The sequence below is a fragment of the Agelaius phoeniceus genome, chromosome 1, assembly GCF_051311805.1.
Source record: "Agelaius phoeniceus isolate bAgePho1 chromosome 1, bAgePho1.hap1, whole genome shotgun sequence".
Lineage (NCBI taxonomy): Eukaryota > Metazoa > Chordata > Aves > Passeriformes > Icteridae > Agelaius > Agelaius phoeniceus.
In genome coordinates, this window is record NC_135265.1 from 17,425,444 (window position 1) to 17,445,578 (window position 20,135).

General features: G+C 38.6%; 1 protein-coding gene across 1 annotated transcript in view; it reads right to left on the minus strand.

The window, feature by feature from the left end:
- Positions 1-4,483: 4,483 nt before the first annotated feature.
- Positions 4,484-20,135, minus strand: part of GPR158 (G protein-coupled receptor 158) — a 188,005-nt gene continuing 172,353 nt past the window's right edge. The window contains exons 8-11 of the mRNA XM_054640621.2: positions 17,161-17,299; positions 13,004-13,109; positions 10,915-11,061; positions 4,484-10,162 (exon numbers count right to left, since the gene is read on the minus strand). Coding sequence (XP_054496596.1) covers positions 8,711-10,162; positions 10,915-11,061; positions 13,004-13,109; positions 17,161-17,299 — 1,844 coding nt within the window. The 3' untranslated portion in view covers positions 4,484-8,710. The remainder of the gene's footprint in view (positions 10,163-10,914; positions 11,062-13,003; positions 13,110-17,160; positions 17,300-20,135) is intronic.

Here is a 20,135-nt window from a genome sequence, read left to right on the forward strand (position 1 = left end):
ACAATTATTGGTTCCAAATGTGAAAGTAATAAATAAAATCCTTGTTGTTTTATTCTGTTTTCTTCCTCAGAGAGGCCAAGGTTTTCACATTTTCATGATCACATTTTTATCAAATTTAAGACTATGCAGTTTTATCTCATCAATTTTTGCTTGCTATTTGCCTGCCCATTATATTGAATTATAATGCTGTTCCCAAGGAATTAAGAATACTTCTACATTTACAAGGCAATGAATAAAACACCAAAGCAAGTAGTTTAGTACGTAGCTAAGCTTGTGTGTAAATTATTGTCATATATGAATGGGATTGGAAATCCAAAAAGCCCAATCCCTACCTAGGCAATGATTGTTTGTAATGACTTTGCAATTCTAGTTGTAATGTTGACAACAAGCAGTTGCATGGAAAGGTCATGCAATGCACAATGGCAATCTACAATTCATCTGAAATCCTAGAAGGAAAACTGCATCTGAGTGACACCTAGAAAGTAAAGAATGTAGCTTAATTTTACCAATTCTTACTTACTGCAATTTTGTTGGTCATGGAAACAGAATAAATAATTAAAATAATCAGAATAAAAATAATGAAATCTGTATTTTAAAATATTTAACTATTTCTGAAGGAAAATTCCATGAATTGTGAAACTATTCTTTCTGACTTCAAACACCAAAAAATCTGGGGGGATAATGCTGGCCCTGCAATGGAGCCACTAAGATACAAATCAAGTTTGTTAGCAAGTTCCTGTAAAAGAATAAAAAAATCATCACAGTGATAAAAAAACTGCTATAAACAAAGTGAAACCTAAATGTTGTGAACATAAAACATTAAAGTGAATATGAACATAAAATACATTGCATACAGAGTAGCAGTAGCCAATTTTGTTGGTTTACACAAATGCTGTGTATTTGCCAAGGGTGTCATAAAACATGATGTGGGAACAGAGCTGGACAGGTGGCTTCTCCAGTGCTGCTGTGATTTTCCTTTGATGATGTCTCCAAGATGACTGCTTTGGAACCACACACTTCTTACCCCCCTGCAGCTTAAAAAAACTTTCATGACAAAGACATCATTATATGATACTATTTTTAGCACTGAATTATGTCAAACCAGCCTGGTTTTCATCTGTAGTACTGCAGCCAGTCTAAACTCCCTGCCAACATCATCTGTCAAGCAGTACAAATAATAGTGCTGAAACTGAGTCAGGCAGCCTCCACCCTGCCCCACTTTGGCAACCCTGCAGTGTCCAAACCCACCTCATGGCCACTGCTCTTGTCACCTCTGCAGAGCAGCAGGGGAAAAGGCACTGCAGGGAGGGCTGGGTGTTCAGCCAAAACCAGGTTTTAAAGTCTACTCCATGATTCAGCATCACTAAAAAGGGCACAGCAGGTGAACTGTAAGCAGGAGAGGTCACACATGTGGGCATGCCACGCCACGCTGTGGTGGGACCAGAGAGACATCTGCATTTGCTCTTGCTCTGAACATCTCCCCAACAGCCACAAAGCAAAGGCACAGGCAAGCCCTAACTTCACACACATTTTATACCCATAGATCCAAGACACCCAGCAGTTTGCATTTCATTAAAAGACTCCTATTATGCAGGCTTAGCAATTTTCTCTTTTAATTGCTTCTAAAAGCAGATACTTGTCTACTGGAAAACCTTGCCTTCTGCAGCTACAAGGCTGCAGGAATGATTCTGTGCCTTCTATATAAGATATGTGCATCTATGTTATACAGAAGATCTTAAATGCACATTTCAAAAATATATATGGCTATTTTGGGTACAATGTAATGGCTATTTTGGGTACAATGTAATGTTTTTTCATGCTTTGACACAATGCAAAATTCAACCTAATTCATACATATCCAGAAATCTAAAATCCACTAATTTCATGGTAAAATGTCCAGGGTTTGATTTGTTTGTACACTTTCAGTGACTAGAAGAGCTAACTCATAAATAAATGAAACAGAAAAAAAAGAAAAATCATCTGCATAAATGGAGAGACAATGTTTAATCTTCCAGGAGTTAAAAGAACCAGAAGATTGAATATTGCAACATGATGACAGCCTGCCAAGCCAGTGAAATAATCAGTATGTTTTACTAAATTTCAAGCATTGCTAAAGCCAATTTCCAAGTTGATGAAAAAGCTACTACAGAATTGGAAAAAGTTGACTTCAGCCTGTCAGAAATCCTGTTTTATTGTAAAAAAAGCAGATTCAGCTTGAAATAACTTCTCTGCAAACAGGCAGAGACCCTGAAACCCTGTAACCCTGGATCAGATAAACTGCCTTTTTGAAGAATTGCATTCACCAAACTCCCCAAAGTTTAGAATTACTTTAATGGTTCCTTTGGAATCCAATCCAGCACTGACATTAAAAAAATCCTCAATTTGTTAGGGAAAAACATTACAATTTTTAGAGGGTTTCTTTCAGCTGTGCACCAGCTCAAGTACTCACTAAATACAGGCAGGAAAACTTCTTCCCAACCAGCTCTAAACAAAATTATTTTCCTGGTCACTTTGTTACCATGGTAACTCTGGGCTGTGGGGTCAGAGGAAAAGCCAAATGCCTTTTTATCTCAGCAGCTGGTGTTTGTTAGGAGGGCTTGCCCAGAGGTATGTATGGTATAAATGAACGTGTGTCCTGGGCTCCTGGGCAGGAGCTGGAGCTGCCTGGATCTGCCTACAGGCTTTCCAGAGGATGATGGGAAGAGTAATTCTAGTAGGGAACACTCTTTGTAGGATGATGGGATCATTCAGGAGATCTCCAATCCAACCTGCTGCCCAAAGCTACAAGATCAGGGCTTTATCCAAGAAAAGCTCAGAGGATGGGAATGGCACAACCTTTGAGTAACCTTCTCCACTGTTTGACTTCTCATGGTGAAAAAGTTTTCTGAGTATTCATTCTGAGCCTCTTGTTCAAGCCTGTACCTCTCTTCCTCCCACCATGCACCACTGTGAGGTGTCCATCTGTCTTCTCCATCCCCTGCCCCTGGGTGCCAGGCTGACAGTGGGACACCCCCACCCCAGCCTCTCATGGCTGTGCAGGTGCAGCCCCACTTTCCTCTCATGAAATATAACAGGAGAAGCAAGAGGGTGTGTGAAAATACATCTCTGGATGATTTCCAAAGCCACAAAACTATGGAAATAATTTCCTTACTTCTTAAAACCAGTGAAAACTTTAGAAGTGGTGCTCAAAAGGCACCCATCACTTGAGAGAGCAAAGCTGCCCTCAGTTTGAGCTGAACACCCTGAGGTAGTACAGTGAAAAATGTCCAGGCCCTAATTTTTTGGTATCTGGACTTCTTGCTTTCGAAGCACTTGTATACAGTTCATTTAAATTACATAAGTAATTCCCTTCCCTTCTTTCCATCTCATGTTTCCATGACACCTGACAGCTTGACTTAGACTGTTACCCAAATGGCAGCTTTCCAACCCAGGAGACCCTGGGACAGGTACATGTGAACACATACATATGCCCATGCAGGAACCTACCTACCTGGGCTTGCACATCAATAATCAGTCATTAAAAACCACCAGGCTGACAACTAAAAATAAACTAAGTAGCCTAAACTATCTGTATTTATGCAGACATAAGAATGTACAGAGGTTGTGCTGGATGAAATGTTCATGTAGCACCATATTGAGCAGTGGGTGATCTCTATGCAAAGAGAATTATACTACTTATCAGCCATCTAGTTAGGGATTTAGGAATTTTCTATTGACCATGTTCAGGGATCTTGATGGATTTGTCTTCCATGAGCCCTCCAATGCTTTTTGAACCCATGATATGCACAGCAATCTATTAAAGTGAGCTCCACAATTTATTCATGACATATGCAGAGGAAAACTTCATTTATTTTAAGCTGCTGCATGATGGCCACCCTGGGTGTTCTATAGTTCCTGCACAACAAAATCCAGCAAATTCCAGACTCCTAATTACCTTTGAATCATTCACAATTTTTATAGGTCTCATCCCTGTTTCTGAGTCATCTCTCTCCCAAGGTAAACAAGTTTCATTTACACAGCTGCCATTCTCTGTCTTTCATCTTTTTTGTTCCCATTCTTTGTATCTTTCCTGTATCTGTTAGACAGGTATAGATATTTGAGATGAGGAACCCAGGCATGTGCACACATAGTACAGATGAGCTATAGGATTTTAGAATGACATTGTAAAATGTGGTCTACTTATTTCCCCTTGTTTTCTAACATTGTAGTTACCATTGAATTCAAGAGAACATAGAATGGACTCTACAATTTTGACCTCAAAATTGCAACCACTGAGAAAACAGAGCTATTTCCTAACATAAAATCCTGAACCTAGTGCATATCTACTCTAATGAAAATATAAGGAAAAATCCAGAAAATGATAATGGCATGATATGATCATAGAAGCTGTAAAGTTAGTTACTTTACAAGTTTGATGGGAAACCCACTCAGTTTGAATCAATAATGACTTCAGAAAATCACAACACAAAAGCCTGCCGACAGATTTAATATAAATGTGCTTTATTGCAGAGAAGTTACATTATTTACATGCTGCAACACATTACAACATAAATCTATCAAGTATTTCATGGTGGATGCTGTTGGTTGCCAGATAACATTGTCATAAGAACCACATTATAAAGTGAAGAGACTTACAGCTTTATATACTCTACAACTTGGAGTAGCTAAAATTTTAAAAGTCAAAGGCAGTGTTTGCTCAGGCCTGCCTGTTGTCATATGCATGCAAAAGCCTAAGGAGAGCAAATATAAATGTCTTGTCTGGTTTCAGGTCTATGATGCCACCAAAGCTGATGATAGGTGTGCACTGATTTATATTTTAAAGCGCATAATCTTGCATAAATTATACAAGTCTAATAAGATTGGTATAAATCTAATTACTTATAAACCATGGCTTAGAAATGAAGGAGAAATGCAGCTTGCACATGCATTTAGAAGGACAACCTAGCAAATGTTTGTGACCTTCATGTTTATTGTCTTTTCTCTTAACAGATCTGCTAGAGAACATCCTTATGACATCTTTACTCTAGAGTTGCACTTCTCTTGGCTAAACAATGACAATGAAATTCCAGAAAAAGACATCTAAGCAATCTAGTCAATATATGCTGGTGGAGAAAAATCTATGAAATACAAAACATTATTTATGTCTAACTTAGTATGTCTTCATTAAGCAATGCTTCTAGCAGCATCATAGTGAGATAGGATAGTTGAGTGAAGTTTGGCCCCTCATTTTCTTAAATGTGAAATAATTTAAGTCCCAATTGAATCTGTAGCCCAAAGATCAGTTGCTTAATAAATTGGGGAAAGCTTTTTTGTTTTCTAAAGGAAAGTTTTCCAATTGTGTCAGTGTTAGGGGATGTGACTACAATGAGCCTAAAGAACCACAACAGACAGTTTTTAAGAAGTGAGGGAAAGGGTCAGGACGAAAGAAATCTAAACCAAACAAGAATATACAAGCCAATGCCTTCCCTGGTTAACCAGCCATTGCTTTTTGCTTTCTGTGCAGCTGGGCTGTTTTACACCAGCCAAGGACTGGGCTTTAATGAAATTATCTTTCCAAACAGAAAGAAAGGGAAAGGAAACCAAGCAAGTACAGATATACAGCGGTGGCACAGACACAGTCATGCACGATGGGCTCGATCCTGCCAGGACTGCAAGGGGCAGTGGTGCAGTGTGGACACTCTGCCAATGTGGATCCCCCGTCCTCGGTGCACGAGGCACCCCACAGGGCTCCTGCAGAGCAGGGCATGGGCAGTGTGGCCTTGCTCAGCTCTGAGATAAAGGATGGAGGGCCAGATGAGCAAGGGCATGAGGGCTGGTACCTGCTCCTTGCAACCATCTGTCTCCAAGAGGCAGTGAGTACATACAGAGATCTCCTTCCCCGATCCCTCCGTGGATGTCTCTTCTAACCTCACAGCTGGGCTCCTGTAAATGAGCCAGGGCAGGCTGCCATAAGCTGTCCCCCTGTCCCAATCCCAAAAACCACTGCTGACACTGCAGAACTTCCCTTCAAGGATAGGAGAGGTGTAAGATTGTCACCATTTCAGCAGGTTTAAAATTGTGTATTTCTCTGCACAGAGGGTCAGTGTGCTCCTGGAGGCCTCCCAAAAAGCTCTGTTCCTAGGAGAGACTTCTTCCCATGGAAATTCAGGGTTATTTTCTCTCAGAAAAGCTGACCAAGTCCCACTGAAGCTGACAAGACAAGTTACAGACAAATCCCATGGGTGTCTGGGACTGGGAAGGCAGAATCTGAGCACACTAGGCCTAATCTCAACTCTTCCACACCAAGGACAGAGCTGGATTTGGGCTGCACATAGGATGCCAGTGGCCCTGTGTGTGCAAAGTGGGTGCAAGATGTCCAAAGCACCCAGACTCAAACGCCTGACTCCCTTTCATGGGTGGAACAGGGATTCTGGGTTGAAGGGTCCCAGTCAGATCTCCTAGACCATAATTATGCCCTACAAAAGAGGGATGGGAGAGTCAGACGAGCCCGGGGTAGTAAAGACCTAAGTCAGCACATCCCCATGGTGGAACTGAGCACTATCCTGGATAACCAGGTTGGCTGGGGCAGTTCAGTCAATTTCACCTGGAGCTAATGAGCAGAATTTATTAGTGAGGTAACATGTTTAGACAGCACCAAGACCTGAGTCAACTTGTCCCCAGCTGGCTCAGGTATTGGCACATGCCAGGTTTGGGCTTAGCAGTGGCAGTAGGAAAATGAGATCCATCTTGATCTGTCAGTCTGGACATGCCCATAGACTCCTCTCCTTTTTGAAGGACTGAAAAATCCTCTTCCCCATTGTCTAAATCCCTCTGCTCATTGCATTTTATCTTAAGCCACTTTTTCTATGATGCCACAAAAATCAGTTTATACTACATACGTGTATGTGCATGTGTGTATTAGATATGACATTTATATATATATATATTAAACATATATAAATATCTATTTTTATATATATTATATATATTAAACAACACATTCTATTCAATCATCCACATTTCATGTTCTTCCACCGAATCCCATCACTTCTCTCAAATTGCACAAGTTCTTTAGGACTGAGCTGTCTTTGTTTTGGAGTACACTGCGTACAGCCAATTTCTGTGAACAGCACTTTACTGGTACTGCATTGAGATGGCTGGGGCTGTTTAATTACTGCTGACACTCCTCAGAAGAATTCAACATGTCCTCAGGCCCTGATGGTGAACTGTCACTAAGACTTATAGTTGTGAATGGGCCACCTATGAATTAAGCTCATATGCACAATGAGGACTGTAGCTATTGCTGAAAAGTAGCACTGTATCAAACACCAACTTTTACTGTAAATGTACATATAAATTTAAAAAAAGTCAAAGCATTTTGGACAGTTGGAGAGAGATGCCATCATTTCCGTTCCCAGTATAGCTTACATTTGCATATGTGGGGGAAGAGTAATATTTCGGAGTTCTCACTCCAAGAGCCAATTTTTTGAGGTTTGCCAACAGGGGTAAACAGTACAGTGTTGTTCCATAAATAAAATATCTCCCAGAGCTGTCTGGTGTTAGTAAAACATGTGATCATTTCTGGAGTATATTCATTGTCATTCTTGCTTGTCTTATTTAACAGGATAGGTTCAGTATGAAATACTGAACAAGATCATCACCATCGATGTCTAAAGTAAGATTTTTCGTCTCTTAGATGATATTTTCCAATTAATAACAAAAAACCCAGATAAGTTGTCCTACCAGTATATGCAGCTAAGACAACTGAATTTCCACTATTAACAAAGTCTATTAGCATTAAGAGGGAAGTGCATAACTTACTGCATATAAAACCCCTGAATAATACAGTATCAAACTATAAATATAAATAACAGAGAGTAAACAAAACAAAAAAAGACTATATAAATTACAGGAAAGAAAAACAAATAATCTCCAAAGCCCAAAAGAATTTCCCAATATGAATTATGGCTTCCACAGCCAGTGAAAGATTACTGCAATTCTATATATAAACAAAAAGTTCTACAGCAGGTATTTTAACTTGCAATTAGAAGACAGTATCTGCAGATTGCAAAAACATGTTGTTGTGTCACATAATATCAAAGTTATTTGCAAAAATTATACAATCTGGAATGCTTTAATATGAGACACAACAATGTACTTAAACACACAGTAATAAGAAAATGAAAGCAATCATTTTATAAAATATTCTTGGGATGCATTGAGTTAGCAGTGCTATTTAGATTAAATATGAAAAGTGAAAAGTCATCACTTTAATAAGCTGCTCGTTGGTACCCCTTTTTGCCATCAGGACATTTTCTGTGTCCCACTTCTGCTGGATCTTTAAAGTCCCAAGGGCAAGTTACAGCCAGTTATGGCATCCAGAAATAATTTGGTTAAGATCTATACTGTGCGTTTGTTATCATCTTATTATTTTTTCTTTTACAAGAAAATTGATTTCACAAAGGCAGATTTCTTTCATTGACACAGTAAAATCCTTGGAGCAGGGACCATATTCTGGGCACTGCTAATCACATTGTTGGCACTCAACATATAAATAATAACAACAATAACGATAATTTACTTTGCTTAACTCCTACATATTTTTAGTGCTGATTCCCTTGATTTAAGTGATGCTCCTTAGGAATTTTCAGATCCTTTTGGCCTAAGTCCCCTCTGTCCTTCTTGTTGTCTGTCTTCTCAATGTTGCTACTCTCCTCAGTCCAAAAGCCTCTTATTTTCGAGGTGCTGCTGTTTTATTTGCACTTATAGCAGAGGTGTTCAATAAAGCTACACTTCTTTCTGCTTTTGGTAAATCTGTTGTATCATACTCCCAAGGGCAGACTTCAGCTCGAGATGCTAAAGGTTGCTGTACGTAACTACTTGGCTTATGGGAGTTAGATGAAAGCACATTTCCCTCAGAAGAGGTAATTTTTTTCTGTTCAGCCAATTTATTGAGGTTTTCCTTTTCTGCTGTTTTCTGGGGCAGCTCCTCCCGCTCTCCAGGATGGGTATTAGGTGTATACCTATTAACATTCTCACACTTCAGCCCAGGAGACACCTGGGACTTGGAATTTGACTGATTTTTCTCATTTTCGAAGATCTGGTGCTCTTGTGTCTCCTGAGTAGCTTCCACCTTCTCCGAACTCTTTTGATTTGACTGTTGGTGCCCCTCAGGTGTCTTCTGCTTATGATGAGTCTTCCCCTTTGGCTGGGAAGGGTGGTTTTTCTCTGGCTCTGAGGAAGCAATAGACACATGTTTTTGAGCTTTAGAGTCAAAAGGCACAGGACCAGGAACTTGGTCATATATCTCCCAAGGACAAACTTCTCCTATGTCGAAATTTTCCTTGTGTAGAGACTTACCTGGCCCTGTGTCTGGATTTGCAGGTGTTTGACTGACCTTTTGCTGCTTAATAATTCCAGATTTATGTGTTTTCTTTGTTTCCTCAGACTGGGTAGAGTTTTTCCGGTGGGAATCCTTATGTTCCCCTTTATCGGAGGCTGAGTGCTTTTTGGTGGCCTCCTTACCCTTCTGCTGAGATTTATGAGATTTAGTGCTTTCTTCTAGACTTTGTGTTTTACCTGTTAGTCCCAGAGTCTTTTCCTTGGCACTAGCAATAACACTGAGGGATTTTTGTAACACTGATGTTCTTGGGTGCAGAGGCTTCTTATCGGCACTTAAATTATGTGCACTTGCTGATTTGCACACCAAAGGGACTGATTCAGTAGAGACAGCTTCAACCTTATCAGGAGCATTTTTGGTTAATTTGTTACCATTCAAGGAGTCCAGAAGTGTTTTCTCAGAAGCTATAACTTCTGCACTTTCTGTAGTTAAGCCATTTGGTTCTTCTGTTTGATCCCTAACATGATCGTAAGTGCTGTGGGACTTTTTTAAGGAAAAGACTCTGTTTTTCAAAGTATCTTCTTTTGGCTTTGAAGAACTTGTGGAATCTGGTGGGTTTTTCTTCAGTGTGGCCAAGTTCTTCACAGCACTGTGCTCCATCAGGTCTTTCTCGTCCCTGGAGCACTGCCTGGTGACTGTCTCAGGGATTTCTGTGATACGCCGCATTATCGAGCGCCCCAAGCCCTTTTTAGAGCACCTTTTTTTCTGGAGATGTGGATTATTAGCAATCATCTTTTTCCTTTTATAGATTTCAAGCTGAGCATATAGTTTCTTCAACTCATCCTGCAAAGCAAAGTGAATGGCAAAACTAGTATTTACAAAGTGACTACAGTCAAACAAGCAGCCTGATGAATACAAGACCTATTGCTCTAAAAAGGGCATTAAACTCATTTCACTGTCTTTTCTAATTCTTGAATATGTCATTTCTCCATCAACTTGAATCCCATTTTTTTCCACTTAAAAAAAAGTTCAACTCTCATGCACAAACATGTTACTTTCCATAGCATGCACACTTCATACTCATTTATGCTGTTTCAGATTTCACAATGCTATAGTGTGTGCTTTCCTGCTGAACTCTATAGCTGCTTTTTGTTCTGAGAACATAAGGCCTTTAACCATGTAAAGTAAGAATAAAGTAATTTTCTCCATTAATCAACTTTTAAAATTTTTATCTTTATAGTTACGTATGCTTATGTATGTTACATACAAATGACTAATTAAACTGAAACCAAAAGCTGTTTGCACTTCAAAACAAATCAAAGAATCTATGTAAACTGAGTAACAGCTCTTGCTGAGGATGATTCCTCCTTCTTAGCCACCACTATGACTTTTACTACAACTAGTGATGCAGCATCTCTTCACACTAGTAAATACTACATGAGAGTTTACATGACCATATACCACAATCCTAAAAGATCTAAGCTGGCATTTTCCAGCTGATATCTGCAAAGAGAAACAAATGCATGCAAGTTGGAGTTTCCTTCTAGGAAAAAGTGTTCTTGAAAAGGAATGCTATTTAAATGAGATCTATGTACCCGAATATCTTCAGGATCCAAACTGTGTTCACTCCATGCTGAGTTGATGCTGCTGTTCAGATAGGATCCGGACCGACCCATATCAAGCTCATCTTCATAAGCTTCTGTAGCTATATCATCTCTTGGGTTATTGCTTGAATGTGAAAACTGCAATAAGTATTCACAAAAAAAATGTTGCCATGAGTGCAAAAGTTTACTTCAACATCAGTGCAAGAGCTTACAACTGTTTTATGGTACAATGACTGATGTGATTCTCAAATTCAAAACATTACTTAAGCTTCATTTGCTTAAGCAGTGTCTCATAGAGTCTCAGTATTGTGTGAAAGGAACTCTTATTAATGATGGCTTAACATGATAAATCTTAGAAATTTGCATAAGGAAAAAAAAATCCTACTTATTTTGATAGTTGTTTGAACCTCTTTAAATGGCATTTCAGTTACGCTGACATGAAAATAGACTTTCAGACATTATTTCCTATAAGGCTGCTAAAACAGTAGGACACTAATTTTTACAATACATATCTTAATAATCCTGCAGAAAGCAATTCTTCTATTTTAGATGCTAACCCTGAAAAGGAAGACAGAAGGTGGGGGAAAAAAAAACCAACACAAAAAAAGGGAGAAAAAAAAGAAAGAAACTAATGAAAAAGTAGTAGACAACTTTTTTTCTTCTATGTTTCACCAGGTTTTCTTTTCACCAGGTGAAAAGACAACTTTTTTTCTTCTATGTTTCTCCTTGAATCAGGAGTTGGAGTGAGGTTGTCATTATTGTTTTGTTCATATTGATTCACTCATCTGAATTTACTATTGTCCACATAGTCATCTGTCTTCAGGACTTTATGAATAGAACTAAACCTTGTGCATCTTAATTCTCTGAATTCTTTGGTGTGTTGGAAGAAAAGTCTGTGCAGTGAAACACAGATAATAAGCTAAAAATGAAAATGCTGATCGGTAGTTATGAGTCAGCTTCAGAAAGGTCTGTTTTCAAGGCTAGTTTAAAAAGACACCTCTGAAGATGTGTAATATCTCTGAAGATATGTAATAAAGCACATGAATATAAAATAGAAAATATAATATTGTTGCTAAAGACCAGAAAAGTAATTTAAAATAAAACAAGGTTATGCAGTATTAAGGCTGCATCAATGGGTCCCTTGTTATGACTGTTCAATGTCCATATATTTGACAGTCATCAGCATACCCTGTTCTGACACACAGGAAAAAGGCAGGAATAGCAGCTTCATTAACCTGAAAATTCTATCAACCTGAACTGCTTAATGCTCTTTCTTCATATGTTTCACCTTTACTGCTATTTTGACTCTTGAGCTTTTGATTAATATGATTAGTCATTCTAAACTCATTAGAAAGTCATTCCTTTTGCTGGGGTACTGTCCTCAGGAGGAACTTCCACTCCATTCCTGGGGACTGTTGCTAGGGGCAGGAGGAGCCAGATCTCCTGCCCCTGCTGAGATGACACTGGAGCTTCCAGGGCTGCAGCTCAGGGGATTTCTCTGCCCTTTCCTGATCCTGCCATCACCATCTCCCTGTGCCCCCACACACCCCTCTTGGCTCCCAGCACCGCTCCTGGCTCCCTGCCGTGGCCATGTCCCCTCCCAGTGTGCAGCACTGTCTGCCCCAGGCTCTGACTTGCAAAGGGCTCTCCTTTTTCAGCCTGTAACTGCCAGGTTTAAATCCCTACCTCCCCATCTCATGGCTAGTCCAGCCTCCTGATCCCAGTGGTTCTATGCCCTTGCCTAAACTTTGTCTGTTCTCAGCTAACTCTAGCAGCAGCATGGTCATACAAATACCTAAAAAAAAAAAGCACAATTAGGCAGGATTATTTCCTTCTTCTATTAATCATATCAACATTTTAAGTACTTTAAACTCCTAGAATTTTGAAAGCTGAAAGAAAGAAAGTTTGAAAATGTTTACTTTTTAATAATAAAAACAATACAGTTTTCAAGGTAAAATAGCCGTATTTTACATCCTCCTTTTCTATAAGTTGTTGCTAGATTTACACAGAAATGCTTCTGCATGACAACATTTATCTTCCTCAGACTTGGCAAAAGAAAACAGACAGCAGACTCAAATACCTTAGGGATCAGAAGTAGCCCAACAGTGACTGTCACAGTCAAATGTGTGTGTGCAAAGAACAGCATCAGCATCCAGTCAGACTGAAGTCTTGAAGAAAGAATGAATCTGAAAATAGAATTCAGGGTTGCAGTTCACTGCATTTCTCCAGTGCATTAGATTTAATATCTTTAGGTTTCTTTTCACTGAATGGCCAAACACAACTGGTTTTGTTCTGTACTGCTTTCATATAGACTAAAAATTACATCCACACAACTTCCCTATATGCTAAAATTTCAAAACAACTCTGAAAAATAAAAACAACAAACCAAAATATAAAAAGAAACAACAGACCTTAAATTATACTGCTTATTCCATATATCTCACTCTATTGAGCTGTCTTTTTGTTTTGTGCATAATGTCACAGTTTCTTTGGCCTGAGTTATGGCAGCTTACATACATTAAGGAGCTGAAGGGATGGTTTTAGGTTAAGCACATGTACTATGATGAATTGCAGTGCACTTTATAAACACAGGATGTCCACAGATCACAGCTATTGAGTACAGCTGATAAGCCATCCAAGGGAGAACTGAACTGAAATGCATTTTAGCAGGGAGCAGAGAAATGATCTTTATAGCAGGACCGCCCAGCTCACTGCTGTGGGATCCAAGAGCCACATGTGAATGCTTGGAAATGAGTGGCTGAACTTGTCAAACAAAACAGTTCCTTGCTGAGCTTTCTAAAGGAGTGGTAGAAGAAGCAGTGCAGTTAAAGCTGAGGCATGCTTGGCTTGTCTGCCTTGGTGAGCTCCCAAAGCCAGGAGCAGTGAGCAGTGCAACGGATGAGCGGATGTACTGCTGGCTTGCATTTTCCAGGTTAACAAAAATCATTCAGATAGAAATGACATTTGCAACTTATCCAAGTTCACAGATGCACATTTTGAAGAAGCTTTTGTTAACAGAAATAGTCTGGCATGAAACACTGGCTTACATGCTGTAATAATATAGTCATAATTACTTGTTTAATACTTTGTAAATGCAATATTTTATGAACACAACAAAATATCCCAATTAACTAATTCCTAGAGAGTTCCTGTTGCTTTGGGGTGTGAGAGAACATGAGGAGGCTTAGGCCTGAACACAACTGTAGCAAACTGAACACAACTGTACTGATGAAGATGACATGAGAAACTGATGGATGTAACAAATAAAGAGCAAAAGGTGAACAAAAGTTACAGACAATGCTGTAAGGGATGGCAAGATTTCACAGGTGGTTAATAGGGAGTCATTTGAAAGATGGGAAAACTTCACAGGTAATTGAAGGACCTTTGAGGGAGCAGAACTTGCAAGGTCAGTGGCAATGATGTAACCATATCACCAACAGCAGATAAGATGGTGATTACCTAGATAATGGCATCACAAATGCCAAATTTGAAGACAGATGCAGGAAAACTGTGACCAACCGGAAAAAAATAGTGAGGGTTGGTTGTTTATTTGAAAGAAAAGGACTGGAACAGACAGAGGATAAGGTAGATGAGAGAAAAACAAGCTTGGAAAGAAGGGGGGGATAAAAGGGTTGGTGACATGTAAGCAAGTTGCCACTGAGCTCTGTACCTGACATATCTCCCATCTTCTCATTAAATCCTGGTGTGATGCACGGTGCAAGTGCAATTGATGCACAAACCTCAGGCAGCACATGGGTGGCCCCTGGGAAGACCCAGAGTGTCATCCCAGGCCCAGCTGCAGAGGAGGAACAGGACCAGGCTGTGTGTGTGACCTGCACTGCCCCTGTGGGCAGCCAGGTGCTGTGTGACTGCCCCAAGGTGCATCTGCTCAACCTGCAACAGAGCCAGCAGCAGCCAGATCCATCAGACAGGTGGGAGAAAGCACCCACATCCTGATGGCCACTACTGCATTTGCTTAACCTTTAACAGATCCAATCCTCAGATTCTGTGAAGGCTTTTTTGCTTGCTTTATGCTGGAGACCTTGACTGATTAAGGCATCCATGCCATACCATGCCTCTGAATGCAAAATCACATTTGAAGTAGCCATTCAGACCTAGCAAAGATAGGATTTCTATTTGAATGAGATTTTTTCCATACAAATTTTGGGTTTCTCAGTAATATAAGAGCAATGCAGGAATTTAATACTATGATGATCTGAAGAAAATCCAGAATCCTCTGTTTCTGAAATGGGAATACTTTCAAACAAAACCAAAATGCAAACAGTTCAAGGTTTTATTTAGTGCTCACATCAATCTTCCATGAGCTTTGGGAGTTTTCAGACTGGATGGTTGCCTTGTAGGTATCCTTCAAGGCTCCAGTACTTTCAGCTTCATGACAATTCAGCTATGTCATATAAATCTAAGTTTTACATTTCCTCCCTTTCAGTTGCATCCAGAACTTGGCAGGGAAGATAGAAGCAAAAAAAAACAAAAACAAAAACAAAAAAACCAAAAACAAAAAAACAAAACAAAAAAACCCCCCAAAAACCAAACCAAACAAACAAACAAACAAACAAACAAACAAAAAACCAAAAAAACCCCGAAATGGATTAAGAGTTGGGCATGCAGAAATGGAGAAATGGACATAATCTCAGGAGGGACTCAGGAGGGATTGTGTGCATTTTTTTCAATCTTATCTATAAACACTACACAATATTTCTTCAACAAACCAGCAGATACCAGACAGATGGGAAAGAATCAATACAAAATGTACATTAAAAGAAAAAAAAAAGAAAAAAAAAAGAAAAGAAGGAAGAATAGGAACAGCAGACCTTAGGCTGCAGGCACAGGATTGTCAAGACAAACTGAAAGACTTAATCCCTTTGTGTCTCCTTCATAAGGAATGTATTAAAACATCACATTTTCCCCTTTCTTTCATCCAAGGTTACTTGCCTCTTGTTCTATTGTTAAAAGAAACTTGCAGCCTACTAAAATACCTCTGAACTGTATGTTCTAACATGGCTCAACACACAGTTTAGAAATATACATCAATGGGGGAAAATTGACTGAGAAACTGTCATATTGGTAATATAAACTCAAAAGTATTGTAAGTAAATTTTACATCTATCAGGAATGAAAAGGAAAATGCTGCCATCAATTAAAGAATTTAAACAATAACTTTGCAGATGTTTGTGTTAAGGAGTATAGATTTTGAGTGTATGTGGGTGTTGAAATACGGGGTTAGGAGAAGGGGAAGGAAAAAAATAGCATGCCTGAAAAATGCAGTGAACTGTATAACAATGATAAGAGAAAAGAGCACCAGGAAGGAACAGAGATGAAGGATTTGCTTTGCTGATGTTTACTCAGAAAAAACCATGAAAGCAAAATCAAGAAGACAAGGACAAATGTTAGTGCCAAGACAGACCAAGGAACAAAGAAGAGCATTTGAAGACTGTCAATGAAGTAATGTAAAAAAAAAACAACTTAGTAGATAAAATCTGTTAGGAAGCAAAAGAAGGTGTGAGAATGTTAGAAAAAAGTCTTAAGAGTTTCTACAGGATGAGATGAAACTCATGTTATCTTCCTTTTTTTGCATTTTCTAGGACCAATTCATTTCTACAGGGTACTCTGTAGGAAAGCCAGATTCAGTAAATTTTCATGTAGCTCTAGCAAAGACCCTTATTTATTTGTCACTACCCAAACAATTTACAAGTATGAAATGCAGAGCTCATTATAGACTTCAGAAGAAACATAGGCTTTATATTACTGATACAGCATTATATGTGTAACAATTTTTTTATGTCAGCATATAAAACACTATGCTTCATGCCCAAACCAGTACAATCATCTTAACACATAGCAGCAGCTCACCAATCTGTTACACATCAGCAAAGTTCATACAAACCAGCATTCTTACCTGCTGTTTTTCTAGGGATACAAAACAGTGAATGGTATGTAGATGACTGAAGACAGACAGTGGAACTGCTATACCTAATTTATCATACACACTGAACTTTGATCTAAGAAAATATCACCTAACTATAGAGAAAAAAACCCTAATTATAAAATTTCATATTCTTGGATCCCATGGGAACAGTTTTAATTTTAGTAAGCACATAATTTGCAGAAACAAATAAGACCTTCCATTATGCATCCTATCCCATTCACCCACTCTAAGTTGCACCATAGGAAACCTGAAAGATAAATGGTTAATTACTAGATCTACAGATCACTTGCCTAATTGTATGGAATATAGCAGAGATAATGAGCTCATTGTGAACTGCAACAGCCATATAACGTGGCTCATGAAATGCTGATGGGACTGTCCGCACTGCATAGCAGAGATAAACACCCCACAAGAGGAATAAAAATTCAGCTGTGAGAAGAACAAAAAGAAATAATTTGCAATTAGTTTTATAGATGGAAGGAAATTTGAAGCACTACAGTATCTTCTGTATGTGTGAGTATCTAAGCAAAGACAATACACATGTATATAAGTACACACATAGACAGTCAAACTCTTTTGGATATTGTCACTGTACATGATACATTTGGTTTTAATTTTACGCATCTTTTTCCACATAGGAACCTTTGCATTCATGGCATTTCAGTTTACCAATTGACAAACTCTGAGACAATGTCTAAAAATGTCTTGCTTGGTTTTATAATTGGTAGCACAGAAGTCTGACATCACTTCAAATAACAAGTATTTTTAATTGTAGCTCTGGTTCTTGTTACAGAGGCAGATACAGTGCTACTACCAGTGCTACTATATGCTTTTTAAGACAACACTTTCATTTCAAAGGTTTATAACTTAGATAAAACAAGGCATTTTGTGTTTAAAAAATTCCTCTGTTCAAGACAGTTAATTCTGCTGGTACCCATAATATGACAAGCCACTTCTGAGGGTCTAATGCACTTAAAGAAATTATGTGTTTCTTTTAGGAGAAAAATGAGTAAAGGAAAAAAGGAGAAAAAGTAGAGTGTCTGGACCAGCCTAAACAATTCAGATAGAGACAGCTCATCTGCACCCAACAGTACACTGACTTCAGCTTCCAGTGGACAGCCTGATGTGACATCATTTTGACCTTGATACAAATGAGGTGATTTCCTAACCACCTCAAAAAAACTCCCAGAAAAGCACCCTGCAGCTCTGTCATGCAGTTATGAATAGAGCTGGTGCCAGTCCCTCTTGCCTTGCAGTCTGGGTTGCCAGTGGCTGAAGTGTTTGAGTGCCACCCAGGAATGTGCAGCTCATGTTAGACCCCTGCACTGCTCCAGACCAGCTTCAGAAACTGTGATCCCACTGTTACTCATACACTTCTTTTGTCTTGTTGAATTTTTGCAATAGGAACTACACTTAAATGCAGTATACTAGAAAATAAATTGTTTTTTAGACTTTTTTTTGCCAATAGTTTTTCTATACTGTAACTAAACCTGGTGATCAGTGACATCACCCTGTGGAACTGGTCAGCAAATAATTACTGGTCTGGTTTCAGTAATGACACAAATGCTTGTGAACCCACCATTAAGAGCAGACTAAAATATAATGTCAGCACTGGATATCTCATTATAACACACCCTCCACTTCCTCCACATCTTGTAATCCATGACTGCTGTAACTTATCTATAATATATTGTTATACCATTTTGAAACTTCAAATATTGCTATTAATTCCAACTAAAATCAATGAGAGACAAATCTGGATAAAATGAATTCAGTCACACAGATATCTCTGTGCTATGAAAAGAGCTCAGTTTGAACTCTGAACAACACTTAGCACATTTCTTAATGAAAAATACATGTTCTATCTCCAAGATCCTATTTTTACTAGAACACAGCCTTCATAGACCCAGCAGTCTTACCAGTTACATAAACCCAAACATCTGAAGGGGCATAATCCATCCATACTGCTGGTTTTGAGATCTTCCTCACCAAACCCTAACAAACCAAACCCTAATAAACTCTTTGATCTTTTGACTAAGTAATAATATGATTTGAAACTTTACTGAGTGTCAAAATGAAAAAAAAAAAAAAGTATGAATCCTCTGAGACTGTGTTCCAGCCTGTTTTGAGCTCAGCAAAAACACACATGCAGGTATGTTTTTCCCAAATTACTCATACACTTGGGCAAAGTGGCTGCTACTTCCATTTAATTTCTAGAAAATTAGTTATGCTATAAATGAAGTCTATCATTCTGGTTTCTTAAAAACTCCTGCACAAAATGACTTACAAAGTCATCTTGATCCTGAAGTCTTTCCTGAACAAAATTGGAATACAAATTTGGCTTCAATAAAATGAGAATAAAGGTTTTTTACAAATCTTAGCGTTTGGGTTTTTTTCTTAAGGTAGTTGCCTCACATATGCAGAATGATGGCACTGGAATGTATTGCTCCTCAAATGACTGTAATTTATTGCTTTCATTGCTCCCTAATGATTTAGAAGAAATTGAAAAGCAGAAAATTGTTGGAATTAGGCTGCTAAAGCCAGATCCCTGTATCTTACTGTCCTGTCTTCTATGGAAACCCTTCATACCAACACTGTTCAGCAGGGCTCCTCTAACATGCCAGACAATGCCTATTTCCTCACATTTTACCTTTCATCCAAACTTCCCCTGCTCCCCAGCATGAGCAGCAGAACTGAATAGATGAGCTAATTGTGAAATAACAGGCACACTCCACAAAACTACCATGGTCTGATTCTTCTTCCTCTTTCTCAGCTGAAGCGAGAAGAACCCCAAGTTTGTTTCTGACTAAAAAGATAGGTACAAGTGCTAACAGAGGCTGAGAGTTTGAAAAAGTTTGGCTTTCAAAGAAATAAAAAAAAAAATCATGTAAAATTTCATTTGTTGAAGGTATTCTTACTTGAACTAAAGAGTGAGGGCCAAATTTTGCTTACTTTTGGAAGAAAAAATAAAATTGCTGTAATTTTGAATAAGTGGCTTTTGGTTGGTTTGCTTTTTTGGGTTTTTTTTTTTTTTTGCATACAGAGCAAATGAAAATGAAAAAGTCATACTTCCATTTAAAAAACATAACAAAACCCTCACAACACAACCATTTTAATTAGCTAGGCTAAGTAGAAGTGCAGGAAACATCTGATCTCCAGATTTGATTAATTCTGAAAATTTCAGTTTTCAGTTTCACAATCATAGTTGCAAGGAGTTCTTAAGACAAGAAGCAATTTCAAGGTATTAATATACTGAAACATAACA